The sequence below is a fragment of the Eumetopias jubatus genome, unplaced genomic scaffold, assembly GCF_037043125.1.
Source record: "Eumetopias jubatus isolate StellerSeaLion01/CBP00866 unplaced genomic scaffold, mEumJub1_p1.0 scaffold_15, whole genome shotgun sequence".
Classification (NCBI taxonomy): Eukaryota; Metazoa; Chordata; class Mammalia; order Carnivora; family Otariidae; genus Eumetopias; species Eumetopias jubatus.
In genome coordinates, this window is record NW_028274821.1 from 69,676,370 (window position 1) to 69,690,053 (window position 13,684).

The following is a 13,684-nucleotide window of genomic DNA, read 5'->3' on the forward strand; positions in this document are numbered from 1 at the left end:
CGCCTCTACTTTTCCACTATACCCTGTACTTGGTCGTCTGTGAAGGACCTCACTCCATCTGTTCTTTTCTCTTCTGCCTCATTGATTTTTCCATTCTAGAATATTCAGACATTTTCATCTTAAACCCCCCCACCTTGTCTCCGTATCCCTCTTTGGCTACTACCTCATTTCCCTGCTGCTCTTCATAGCAAAACTTAAGGGTAGCTCTTGAGTCTGTTTACTTGTTTTTACATCTTGCTCGCATTCAAATACATCACACTATGGCCAACCTAGGGGTGAGTTTTTTCCCATTTTGTATTTGTCCTGTGTCCTTGAGCACTTATATCTTTTTTCTCCATAGTAAAATAGGAGTAATAGTAATTTTCCTGCCTTTTTGAGTTGGTGTGAAAATCAAATGAGATCATGGATCTGAAAATTTTTAGTGAATTGTGAAATTAAAAATAAAAGTATGCAATTTTTTTAAACAAATCCTGCTTTTTCAATGGTTTTCCATTATTTCGATCAATGCTTTCACTATCTTAAAAAGGTTTGTATAGATGTGGTTTCCTCTCATTGTGTCAACTTGATATAATCAGCAATTTCAGTTTTTTAAGAGTGATGTTCTGCCTTTTTTTAGTTTGGAAATTGTGAGATGATTTGATAGGTAATGTATAAAATTTCTGTTACTTTTGGAAAGAAATGTGCTAAAATTGAGCCTGTCATAGCACAGAATCCTGCTGAAGGACATCACACCATCTGGTCCCTGTAAGTTTGGATAAATTCCTTATGTAGTGTCTCCAAGAGCTAATTTTATAACTCAGTGAACTTTATAAACCCTTTAAACATTACATAAACCTTTTCTAGCAGAGGAGGTAGACTGGCTACAAATGACTAATATATATGAACAGATCCTAAATACTTCAACAGGTGGATAAAAATTGTGTCTCTCCCTCTCCTTTCCCCCTCAAACTTTTGGTTGAATTAGGTAGGTGGCTTTTTTTGTAGTGTGTTAGATCCATTCTCTGCCTATATAGAAACTTTAAAAGTTATAGGTATCTTGAGATTTCTACTTCTCTACTTAGTTTTCAAAGTCTGTGTCTGTTTTTATCTTGTTGAAATCATACTGTTAAGAATATATTTTGGGATAGATTAAATTGGCATGAATAGCTTGGCTTAGGAGCCTAAATATCATAGTTTCTATGGGAAAAATAGATTCTGGATTTCAAATAGCATTTTTTTCAAAGATTATTTGTTAAGTTTATTTATTAGAGAGAGAGAGAACAGAGTGAGATAGAACATAAAGTGGTGGGGAGGGGCAGAGGGAGCTGGAGAAGCGAGTTCCATGCTGAGTAGGGAGCCTGACAAGGATCATGACCCCTGCTGAAGGCAAAGGCTTAACTGACTGAGCCACCCACACGCCCCTCAGAGTATATTTTAAAATCATAGCCTTTTGGATCATAATCATAATTTGAGAATTAATGGCTTTTATTTACTGTCTACTCACGCATTATTAATCCTGTACTCTCGGTAATAAAAAATCTCTTTTGCTACATTTTTCCATTCCGTGGGTCTAGTGGGAAGATTTTTCCTGTTGCACTAGAGTCAGCTGATTCTTTATAATCAATTCTATTTTTAGAATTAGCGGGAGACTACTTTGGGGGAGGAATCCAGGAAATACTCCGTGGTGCCTGCCACTTTCTCAAATGGAAGTATACCACCCAAGGAATCCCCCCCCAAAAAAACAAAAAATGCATTGCCCACAGTGTAAATCTTTGAAACCCTTTTGCTTTGGGACTCTCCTTTTGCTAATGGCTAATTGCCAAATTTTGGTTGCTCTTTATTATTTTTCAAAAATTTAGCTAGGTATTAGACTACTGCCTCAGACCTTTCTCTTTTTATTTTTCTTTTTTAAGTAATCTCGGTGCCCAGCGTGGGGCTCAGACTCAAGACCCTGAGATCAAGAGTCACATACTCTACCAAGTGAGCCAGCCAGGTGCCCCAGACTTTGCTTTTTTAATGATGACCCCTCCCAAAATTACAGTGTATTCTTTTTTTTTTTTTTTTAAGATTTTATTTATTTATTTGAAATAGAGCAAGCTAGGGAGAGAGGACAAGCAGGGGGAAGGGGCAGAGGGAGAAGCAGACTCCCCACTGAGCAGGGAGCCTGATGTGGGTGGGGCTTGACCCCAGGACTCGGGGATCATGACCTGAGCTGAAGGCAGACGCTTAACCAACTGAGCCACCCAGGCGCCCCAAAATTGCAGTGTATTCTTGTATAATATTAGTAAGCAATGGTTGAGAGACAGGGTGCAATGATTTTTTTTTAAACTTTTAAAATTTTCCCTTAAATTACTAAAATAATCCAGGCTTGTTAGAGTTAGTAAAGTGTATAAAAAAGCAGAAGGCTTTATGCTCCTGGTCCAGATAACCTCTATGGACTCTATATGCTGCTAGACATTTTTTTAATGTACGTGTAACACATAAACATAACTACACTGTGTTTTTTAAAAATCAACTAGCTTTTGCCCTTTAAAGATAATTATAGATGTCATTTATTCATATATGCATGCATTCAGTGAATACCTTGCATGTATAGCGATTGTTCTTGCATTGTATTCAAATGAATGCCTGTACAATCGTGTATTTTACCATTGAAGGTTTAGGGTTTTCAGTATTATAAACAGTAGTGTGGTACACATATTTTGTTCATGTATCTTTGAAGTATTTGTGTGAACATGTCTTTAGCATTGATTTCTAGATGTAGAATTGTTGGATCAAAGGCGTCAGTTTGCTTCAAAATTGCCTGCCTGCATCAGTGCTCACAAATAATCAACTTCCACATGAGTAACTAGCCAGTATTCAAATAAGAGATGTAGCACAGATTAAATGAGTTAAATATTGTGAAGCTCTTCATATACTGCCTGGCATGTGGTAAGAACATGGCACCCATGAGCTGTTAGTCATTCAGCCTCTGTATTTCAGGGCTACCCATTAAAGCTTGCATAATTTTTTTTTTACTACTTATAACAGTAATAAGGAACAATATAGTTAAAGCAGAAATAAGGAAAATATACTGTAACATTGAGGAAGCTGGGTTATCATATGAATATTCAGTTGCTAACCTAATCAACAAGCTGTAGTCCTAGAAATCTTGTGCAAAAGTGCTGTGTAAGAGGACTGAGGTGCAAAACATTATGTTACTATCATGGGGATATAATTTGTAAGACATTTTGATATCTGAAACATACAACTTAAATTTGTTGAATGGAAAAGACTACTTTTAATGGTTATTGGCCTGAACTAGGGTAGTGCCAGGGGATGCAATGTAATATTCACAGGGGGAAATAATTAGATGGTAAGTTGGAACCACTGGATGAATGATTTGATGTGAGGAATGTGGAAGAGACAAGCTCCTCATGGGAATGGGATGAAAAAGGATAACTGATCAGCTTTTGTGTTGGCACTTTTTAATAGACTATTATTATTAATTGTGATTGTCTCCCTTTGGGGGAAAAAAGCCATATCAGCCATGTTTAATGTTAGATAAAGAATATGTTTTTCTTTTGAAATGCACATAATTTCATAAGAGAAATATGCGGCTAGGAAAAAAGTTTGGTTTCTTGATAACAATGCTTTGTTGATGGTTGGGTTGATGATAAACTCATTCTTTAGGGGGACCTAAACAGCAAAATGAAAGTTTAGCAAAATGAAAGGATAGCCTTCGTTATTTATTGGGACTGTGGTGATCAATTCTAGATCCATCCTGTTTACTACTTAAAGAAATAGGAGCGCTGGCATGGGGCTCAGCACAGTTAGAGGAGTCATAACTGCATCTGTTGGTGGTCATAACTTTCCCAAGACAAGCCACGTGCAGAGGTGCTACGTCTTCTTTTTTTGCCACATCCAGAAAGAAGACCTTTCTTTTTTTTTTTTTTAAGATTTTATTTATTCATTTGAGACACAGAGAGAGAGAGAGCATGAGCAGGGAGAGAGGCAGAGGCAGAAGGAGAAGCAGGCGCCCCGCTGAGCCAGGAGCCCGATGCGGGGCTTGATCCCAGGACCCTGGGATCATGACCCGAGCGGAAGGCAGACGCTTAACCATCTGAGCCACCCAGGCGCCCCAAGACCTTTCTTAATAAGCTGTTTTAAAGTGTGTTCAATTTGATCAGGTTAGGATTTAGACTAACTAGTCTGTAGGCCATCTTTCAGCAAATATATTATGGTTGAATGCCTATGGGATAGAGTTAGGTATGCATGGCTCAAGTTGAGAGGGCTAAGAAGTGACACCTGGATGGTTCTTAAAACTAAAGGAGATGGATTATCTGGGAAGTTTCCATAGAACAAAAGGCAGCCTTGGGTATAATCCTGAGGAGCACTTAAAGGGCTAGCGGAGGAAGAGGATTTCACAAAGCCGTGAACAGAGAGAAAGGAGGAAATCCAGAAGAGAACCTTACAGAAGCCAAAGGGAAGCACTGTGAACAGGAGAAAACAGGTTCAGTACTGTTTAATGTGACCAGTCAAGTAAGGTAAGGAAGGACTAAGAAGTGTCTGGTTATGATTCTTGCTGAATTTGGTGATAACTGGTAAGAGCAGGCTTATGGAATCCTGGGGATGGGGAGAAAATAAGCAGCAGAATGAGAATAAAGTGCATTCTTTTGTCAGCAAGTAATAGGTGCGGTGTTACCAGTAAGTTCTAGAGTGTGTGTAGTTAATTTTTTGAAAAATGCGTGAGACTAAGGGGAGGAGAGTGTAGCTGACAAGAGATATGGGGAGTTGGGAAGTTTTTTTGTTTTTTAAGGTTTTATTTATTTGACAGAGAGAGACACAGCGAGAGTAGGAACACAGCAGGGGGAGTGGGAGAGGGAGAAGCAGGCTTCCCGCGGAGCAGGGAGCCAGACGCGGGGCTCGATCCCAGGACCCTGGGATCATGACCTGAGCTGAAGGCAGCCACTTAACCGACTGAGCCACCCAGGTACCCCAGTTGGGAAGTTTTTGTTTTGTTTTTAAGATGATAGAAAATTGGGTCTGTGGGGCTTGATTCCAGAGTCCTGGGATTATGACCTGAGCCGAAGGCAGATGCTTAACTGACTGAGCCACCCAGGCGCCCCTAAACACTTACAGTATTAGTCTGTGATTACTTTTTTAGCCAAATTATATAGATAGTGATGTCTGTAGAGTTCTCATTGTTATATTCTTAATACTCTTTGATCACCAATTTGGTTTCTTTGGAGCAAAACAATTGGAGGTGTTTGTTATTGTTGTTCTGCTTTTTTTTAGTCAGACATGATTAGTCCAATGTACCGTCATGCTTCACACGCAGCATGGGGCTCAAACTCACCACCCTGAGAGCAAGAGTCACATGCTCTACCAACTGAACCAGCCAGACACCCCAGCAGAACTCTTTAATGTTTGGCTTAATAGAAGATAGGAAGCTTCTCACCTGCTTCTGCATTCAGTCTTTTGTGGAATCACATGCTGTGTAACCTCTGGAAAACTCAAGTATATACTTGTGAGAAAATTAGAATGGAAAAAGGCAAATAATGTCTTTGACCTTGCAGACCACCTGATAAGGTCTTACGAACCTTTATGGCTCCCTGACCATACCTAGAGAATCATTGCTCTAGGCGTTAGCATCCATAGCAGTGCAGGGATTTAATGAAATGATCTTTAAAATTTATCTTAGAAATTTGGATAGTATCTTTTATTTCCTGCTCTTATCATGAAGTGCTAGTTGAATGTATAGGTAAAATCAGAACTGTCAACATTAATTTAAAGCAAGGGCGAACTGTAGAGTTATTGAAGCTGTGAAGTCTTTGTACTTCTTTATTCTGAAGCACACATAGCAGAGAGTTTACCATATGATAAAGAACATTAAATGAAATTGAATAAGGCCATGGAATTTATAGCTTGAGTTTACTGATGTTGAGATCTCTGAGTGCTTTTTTTTTAAAGTTGTTACTTGTGTTCATTTAACCTTTGAAATTCAGAACAATAGAAAATAGTGGACTTGGATTCTTGTGATGGATTTCTACTTTGGGGAGCATAAGAATAGTGGTGATGCTGTTCACTCATTTCAGGAAGATCAGTGCAGCAAGTGCAGCAATTTATAATGGTGTGTGCAAAATAACTCTGCTTTAAAGCCTGAAGTCAGAAAGCTGTTTTGGGTTTCAGCTACTACGTAGTAGCTGTGTGACCTGGGGAGGAGATTTAACCTCTCTTCTCATCTATAACATTGAGTGGATGATATTCCCATTTGTCCCAGAGTTTTAAGAATTACTTGAAATTGTGTATGTTAATGTACTTAAAGCTGTAGAAGCATTATCGTCTTTTTTTCTTTTGAAAGATACATTGTTGCTTTTTAATTGTACAAAGGGACCTTCTCTTTATATCTCAGAGGGTTTTTCATCTAAAGCTCAGAACTATCAACTTAGACAATTTTCAGAAGTATTCTGGGAAATTGAAGGAAATGGAATTTTCCCCTTTGATTCTTGTGTCTTTAATGAAACTAGTACTCTCTCTTTGTATCCCTATCAGGCAGTCTTTCCCCTAAAGCTCAGACCTATCAACTGGGACACTTTTTAGAAGTATTCTCGGAAATAGAAGGAATAGAATTTTCTCTCTTGATTCTTGTGCCTTTCAAGTAATGAAACTAGTACCATTATGTCTTCTTGCCTCTTTTACTCCTCTGCCACCCTGTTTTCTGATCAGTGTCAAGAAATTGATTGGACTCATTTTCAGAATACCTTATAATGAGCCTATTGTCACATAAATTTAGGAATCAAAGAGACCATAAAGATCATCTGTTTCAGCCCCTCATACTTTGTAGATGAGACTGATACTTGAGAGAAACCGAGCTACTTGTTTAAGATCATTTAAGTGGTACCCTGGTCCTCAGCCAAGGCTGAACTTTGGAACCACCTGTAAAGCTTTAAAAAAAAATACAGATGGTCACGCCACATTCCCAGAAATTGTTTTAATTGGTCTTTATGAAGCCCCCTTGGGTGTGATTATAATGAAACGTATCCCACTTTTAAAGTGAATCATTTGCCATTTAACATTCATATTTAACTTCTATTATTATTGTAGAAGTGACTATTTCATTTCTTAGGCCTTTTAGGTTAGAGAGTTTTTCTTTACTTTTTTACTCTGTGGGAAATAAGCCCATAAAGTATAATGAGAATCAGAACTTTCTGATGTTGAAATCTTTATTTTGAATGGATTTATTAAGTCAACTGGTAAAGTCTTTTCTTTTAATCTGTGTATGTCTAGCATCTGTGGTAAAACAAAGTTTATACCTATTATGCCTAGCGATATGTATTAAGAATGGGTCTTTTAATATAATACTGTAAAGACAAGATCTTTAAGTTTTTGGAAATATTAATAATATGCATAAAATTTTACCTTGCATTGTTTATTCAAATTCTGGATTGTCATTTGTTGTTTAGACTTTCTGGAAAAAAATCTTTGTTTTTCCTGTAGGTGAAGGCACTGAAAGAGAAGATTGAATCTGAAAAGGGGAAAGATGCCTTTCCTGTAGCAGGTCAAAAATTAATTTATGCAGGTATGAATTAAATATTGTAAGTAATATGCCATCTTCTTGCTTACAGTGACAGTCTTTGGTTTTAGAAACTGTCATCTTACAATTGTGTATACAAATTGAGTCTGTCAGAAATATATACGGTGTTTGTGTTTGATATCTTTTAGTCAAATGTTAGTGCCTTTTTACCTGATTATATTTCCGTTTATATTTATCTTGGCTGATTAATGTTTTTCTTTGGGGAAAGTATTCATTGATAGAATTGACATTGGTGATTATTTTAACTTCAGTTAATGCGTAAGACAAAGGTTATGGGCTTCAAATAATGTGTTCTTTTTTTCTTAATGTACTAGGCAAAATCCTCAATGATGATACTGCTCTAAAAGAATATAAAATTGATGAGAAAAACTTTGTGGTGGTTATGGTGACAAAAGTAAGTTTGAGCCTTGTTCTGTATATCTTTATGCATGTGAGGGTTTTTTGGTTTTTTGGGTGTTTTTTTTTTAAATAGTGATCCCAACTGTGTATACAGTTTGTGCACATCCATATGGCAGGTACTTAAACTGTTATTTAAAGATTTTAAGTCTACTTTGGGTCAGCCATAAAGTTAATTATTTTATACATTTATAGCTTAAACATAATTTTAAATGAAACAGTTGATAAAATGTCATGTAAAAATTGTTAAGTTTTGCTGGAGTAGTAAAATCGGTAATTATGTAATTTAAAGTGTGACTCTTAGTAATTGAGTAAATAGTTCTTATTTTGTGTTTTTAATAAGGGTGCCTTAAAGGGACTTGCTAAATTATGTACTAGATCTGACTGACTCCTCAGGCAGAAAAGGCATGTAAACTCATAATTTCAGTGATATTCCTTAGTTGAGGAGGGGTAGATTTTTAGATGCTAAAAAAGGAAAAGGCAGCTGAAGAAATGATAGAATGATTGTTGTGAGAAAGGTTTTGGTTTGGTGGTATTTTTTAGAGGGGAGGGGCAGAAGGAGAGAGAATCTTAAGTAGGCTTTCTGCCCAGCACAGAGCTGGACGTGGGGCTCAATCTCAGGACTCTGAGATCATTACAAACCAGAATTCGGACACTTAACCAACCAACTGAGCCACCCAGGCGCCCCTTGAGAAAGTTTTTTAAAGGGAATTTTTTGTGACTTGCTGGATTGAAATATATTTGGGACAGTTTATAAAAGTCAGAGTTTTTCTCTAAAGCAGAGAGTGAATTTGGGTTCTTTCAGAGGTTCTGTTACATTTTTGTTTAAAGATACATAAGCATGCAGTGGAGAGTTAAATAGGGATGTGGTGGTATTCATGACATGAATTTTTAGGATTGAGTTGTAGTCTGAGAAGAACAGTGATACTTGTGACACTGAAAATAAGTTTAAATAAGTAACTGGAAGACAGTTTATCAAAGACTGAAAGAATAAATGAGGATTTTTTTTTAAGTTTAAGGTAATATATGCATAGAAAGTAGTTGAACAAGTAAATTTTAATTAACTGCATATTTTTGTCCTGAGAAAAAGCAGCTAAACATAGGTGTTGGATTTAAAAGTTTTTAATCCATTAAGAACCATAGTGATTTTGCTATATTAAAGCACTTATTCTCACTAAATGTTAAACTTTACATATAGAGAACAGAATCATGTGAGGAAACTTTGTCTCAGTCTAGTATTTTTAATTGTGATAAAATACACATAACACAAAATTTACCAGTTTAACCATTTTTAATTGTACAGTTCAGTGGCATTAAGTACATTCATATTCTACAACCATCATCACCATCCTCTCTAGAACTCTATACCCACTAAATGGTAACTCCCATTTCCCTCGCCCCCCAGTCCCTGGTAACCACCATTCTACTTTCTCAGTTTAACTACATACTTCATATAAGTGGAATCATACAGTGTTTTCCTTGTGTGACTGGCTTATTTCCCTTAGCATAATGTCTTCCAGGTTCATCCATGTTGTAGCTACATGCCAGAATTTGTGTCCTTTTAGAGCTGAATAATATTCCATTGTCTCTTCTAGTTTTATCATGTATAGTACATAATGGAAAATGTGGTAGCCACATATTTGGATATGTATGTTATTGGTCTTATTTCCTTTAGTATTATAATAACCTTGATTATTTAGAACATAGCTAAGAATTATGCAGGATAGGTCTCAGAATAGATCCATGCATTTGAAGAATAGCTACTTAGAGCCAAGCCTTTTCTTATTTTACATAGGATTCTAATGATATTTCCGGTTGTTTTATTTTCAAGTTAATAGAAGCCAGCTATTAGAAGGGGAAAAATTAGGCATTATGGAAGCAATGAGAAATGACCGTATTATAAAGAAGAGACGGGAAAAAGCTATTTAGATCAAAAGTAGGCAGAAAAACTTCAAAAAGTAGATGGGTTTGATACCATTTAGAATGAGGCTTAAATAGCTCTATGGCAACAAGAGACCTTGAGGGCGTGGAATGTGACTGTTTATATTGATCACAAGTAATCTTAAGGGAAATAATAAATGAGCGTAGTAATGCATTTAAATTTCATTTCATCTAGATTGGAGTTTTAGAACATTAATAATTTGCAGAGTATTGGCAGTTTAAAAGTTACAGGGCTAAACACAGGTCTCTTAGAATAAAGAAAGGAGGGAATGAACGCTGCTAGTGTTTCTTTTAATTCCCCTGCCCTACCTTGCACAAGCCATGCTTTCTCCCGTGTGCTCTATACCAGCGCAAATCAAACAAAGTTATTTTGGTGACGCTTTTAAATGACAATAAATACTTGAAAATTATAACCAAGGAACTTAAAGTGTAATGTTTGGGGATGGTGGGACAGTAATTTTATGGTTCTTGTTCTTAGTACACATTCTGTATATTTCTGACTAGTGGCTGATTATGGTTCTTTTTCATATTAACTTGATAACAAAGACTGACACTATTAGCTAAAGCTAATTAAGGTTGATAGATAATATATACGCTGTCACTGGCTTTGAAAGAGTAACGTTAAGTAGTGATTCAGATGGCTAATATTGATCACTTATTATGTTACTTTATGAAATTATTTTCAAGTTTGTGTTAGTGTTAACGTTTGTAGCCTCCTGTAACTATACAGTCTACTTAGAGATCAGGTAATGTATTTTATCATAATCCATTGTTTTACTTTTTTAATGTGTTTAGCCCAAAGCAGTGACAACACCAGCACCAGCTACAACCCAGCAGTCAAATCCTGCCACCACTACCACAGTTAGCTCCTCCACAGCTCCAGCTGTGGCTCAGGCCCCAGCCCCTGCTCCCACTCTGGCTCCCACTCCTTCCCCTGCATCCGTCACTCCAGCACCAACGACAGCATCTTCTGAACCTGCACCTACTAGTGCAGCGCAACCAGAGAAGCCTGCAGAAAAGCCAGCAGAGACACCAGTGGCTACGAGTCCAACAGCAACTGACAGGTAAGACCTGCAACCTAGGAAATCATATCTCAACACAAGTTCATGACAAGAATTTGACGCGAGTATTGATTTTGATGATTGTTTTGATCAAACTTTGTTTCTGCTATGTTAAACTTTTTCTAACCATTGAACTGTGACTAAAACAGCATGCTTGTGCCTGTTTAAATTTCCATAATTCAGATTTGTATACTCTGCACTTTTTTCCCCCAGGGGCGAGGGGAAAGAGGGTCAAAGTCATTATTCATTTTGTGTAGAAAAATTAAGAAATACAAATGACTTACAAGAATAAAAATAACTTGCTCTTTTATTATAGTTTGACAATATAAATAACTTGACCTTGACCCCTCACATTATTTATATTTTGATCCATATTCTTTTCTGATCATTGTCATTTATATTGTAAATATCCTTCCATGCCACTAAATATTTCCAGTTGCTGCGAGGCATTGTGTTTGGATCTAACATTTGTTGGCACTTAACCTTAGAAAAATAACATCTTTGGGTATTTTCCTCATCTGTAAAATGTGGATGACATGGGGCGCCTGGGGCTCAGTTGTTAAGCGTCTGCCTTCGGCTCAGGTCATGGTCCTAGGGTCCTGGGATCGAGCCCCACATCGGGCTCCCTGCTCAGCAGGAAGCCTGCTTCTCCCTCTCCCACTCCCCCTGCTTGTGTTCCCTCTCTCGCTGTCTCTCTTTCTGTCAAATAAATAAATTTAAAAAAATGTGGATGACAATAGGACCTATCTCTTAGAGTTGTTATATATATCTCTTGTTATACCTATCTCTTAGAGTTGTTATATCTGTCTCTTGTTATATCCTATTTCTTAGAGTTGTTATAATTATTAAATGAAATAATGGATGTATAGGACCTATCTCTTAGAGTTGTTACATCTATCTCTTGTTATATCCTATCTCTTAGAGTTGTTATATGGTTGTTAAATAATGGATGTTAAATAATGAATGAAAGTTGTTAAATAATGGATGTATAGGACCAGTCTCTTAGAGTTGTTATATCTATTTCTTGTTATATCCTATCTCTTAGAGTTGTTATAATTATTAAATGAAATAATGGATGTAAAGGCTGTGAAATAGCACATGTTCACAGCAGTTAAGTATCAACTATTATGCATAGTAACCTACCTTTTGTTGAACATATGGATTGTTTGACTTTTCCACTGTTCTAGCTATATTTTTGTGAACTTTTGTAGAAATTTAAATTTTACCAGTGTAGATCTTTAAAACAAAAGGTGCAGGATATTTGAGGAGCAAGAAATACTTTCTTGTGGGAAGTTGGCAGGATTATCGAGTAGTTTATGACAAAGGTTTTTTTCCCCCCAAGGATAAATAAAATAACCAAAACAAGTGCTTTGGTTCTCTTGGGTGGACTCGTATAGAGAATTTCTCCTTTATCTGAGAACATGGGTTGTATTTAGTCCAGTGTGCACTGGCACTGGAGCTGTTTGTCTTTTGTGACTTCAGTACAACTTGGGACCTCAGTGGCAGTAGTTAGAGTCCTTGGAATCAGAACCAGATGGAGTAGAGATTATACAGGAATTGGAAACACTGATAGGAAAGCATGTTTGTGATAAAGACAACGATGATTAGAAAAAAATTAGTTAGGATCCTTCATTTTAGTGTTTGCCTTTATGTCTGGTTACTGTGTCTGACCCAGTCCACAATGTTTGGAGGGGTTTGAGTCATCTGATTAATTGGTCACTTAGGGCCTCTTTCCAGGGAATTGATTCCCTGTGAGGAGAGCATAGGCTCAGGTAATAAAATACTTCCCCTATGCCTGCTTGCTAAACTTCGCTTTAGGCATTCTGAGACACTGTTGCCTAACTTGATGCTTATCCCATGTGTATTTAGAAATGCATTCAACACTCTTACCTAGTGGGAGACAACCTAGACTCAGGTTAAGCTGTTCTATCAAAAGGTTGTTCATCAGTTCTGTATATGGGAGGGAACTGAACAAATTTAACACGTTGGTTTTCCAGATCATATGAATATTGTAACTGTAATTAAATATGTCTTCATTCAGGGCAGTATATTTTATTTTCTTAAATGTTTTCAGCTCTTTGAAAAGTTCATAGTGAGAATTTCAGAATTGATCAATAATTTTAATGTGCTAATATGATCTATCCAAATTTCTTTATTATCTCTTTAAAATTTCTTTCTGGGTGTACAGTTCCATTTACCCATTCTCAAGAGTCAGTATTACATTTTCAGACCTATAGAAGTTGCATAAATCAGTAGATGGTCAGTGATAGAGCAGACACTAGAGTTACTTACTTGGTTTGGCCTTACACACCAACTGCTTATTTTTATGTCCCCAAATTATTACCTTAGAGAAGGATAACACGGGAAAGGAAGAATGAGAGAAGCTCAGAAAACTGGCTGCTTAAATGTGCCTTCGTCCTTTCATCTGTATTGTACAACGTGGAGTGTCCTATAAAGCACGAAACTTAGTGAGATAATTGTTGATAGACATGTTGGTATAAATTTGAGGGACATCAGAAAGTTTATTCATCACCACTGGCCTGACATTTCAATAGGCATTTGTGTCTTTAGGCCAATTTTGTTCTTTAAAAACCACCAATTACAATGCAAATTCTACTTGTTTATCTTTACCTTAGAGAAACTGCCCATGTACACAAGACTACGTTATTTATAGTTAAAGGCAAATTGGAACCAACCTCAATACATTAGTAAGGGAATGACTTGACCTGTA

The 13,684-nt window shown here is 36.8% G+C and overlaps 1 protein-coding gene across 2 annotated transcripts in view; it reads left to right on the forward strand.

The window, feature by feature from the left end:
- RAD23B (RAD23 nucleotide excision repair protein B) overlaps positions 1 to 13,684 on the forward strand; it is a 39,794-nt gene that overhangs the window by 7,812 nt on the left and 18,298 nt on the right. For both annotated transcript variants that reach the window (XM_028108749.2, XM_028108748.2), the window contains exons 2-4: positions 7,459 to 7,540; positions 7,870 to 7,949; positions 10,688 to 10,956. In XM_028108749.2, the coding sequence (XP_027964550.1) occupies positions 7,459 to 7,540; positions 7,870 to 7,949; positions 10,688 to 10,956 (431 nt within the window). The remainder of the gene's footprint in view (positions 1 to 7,458; positions 7,541 to 7,869; positions 7,950 to 10,687; positions 10,957 to 13,684) is intronic.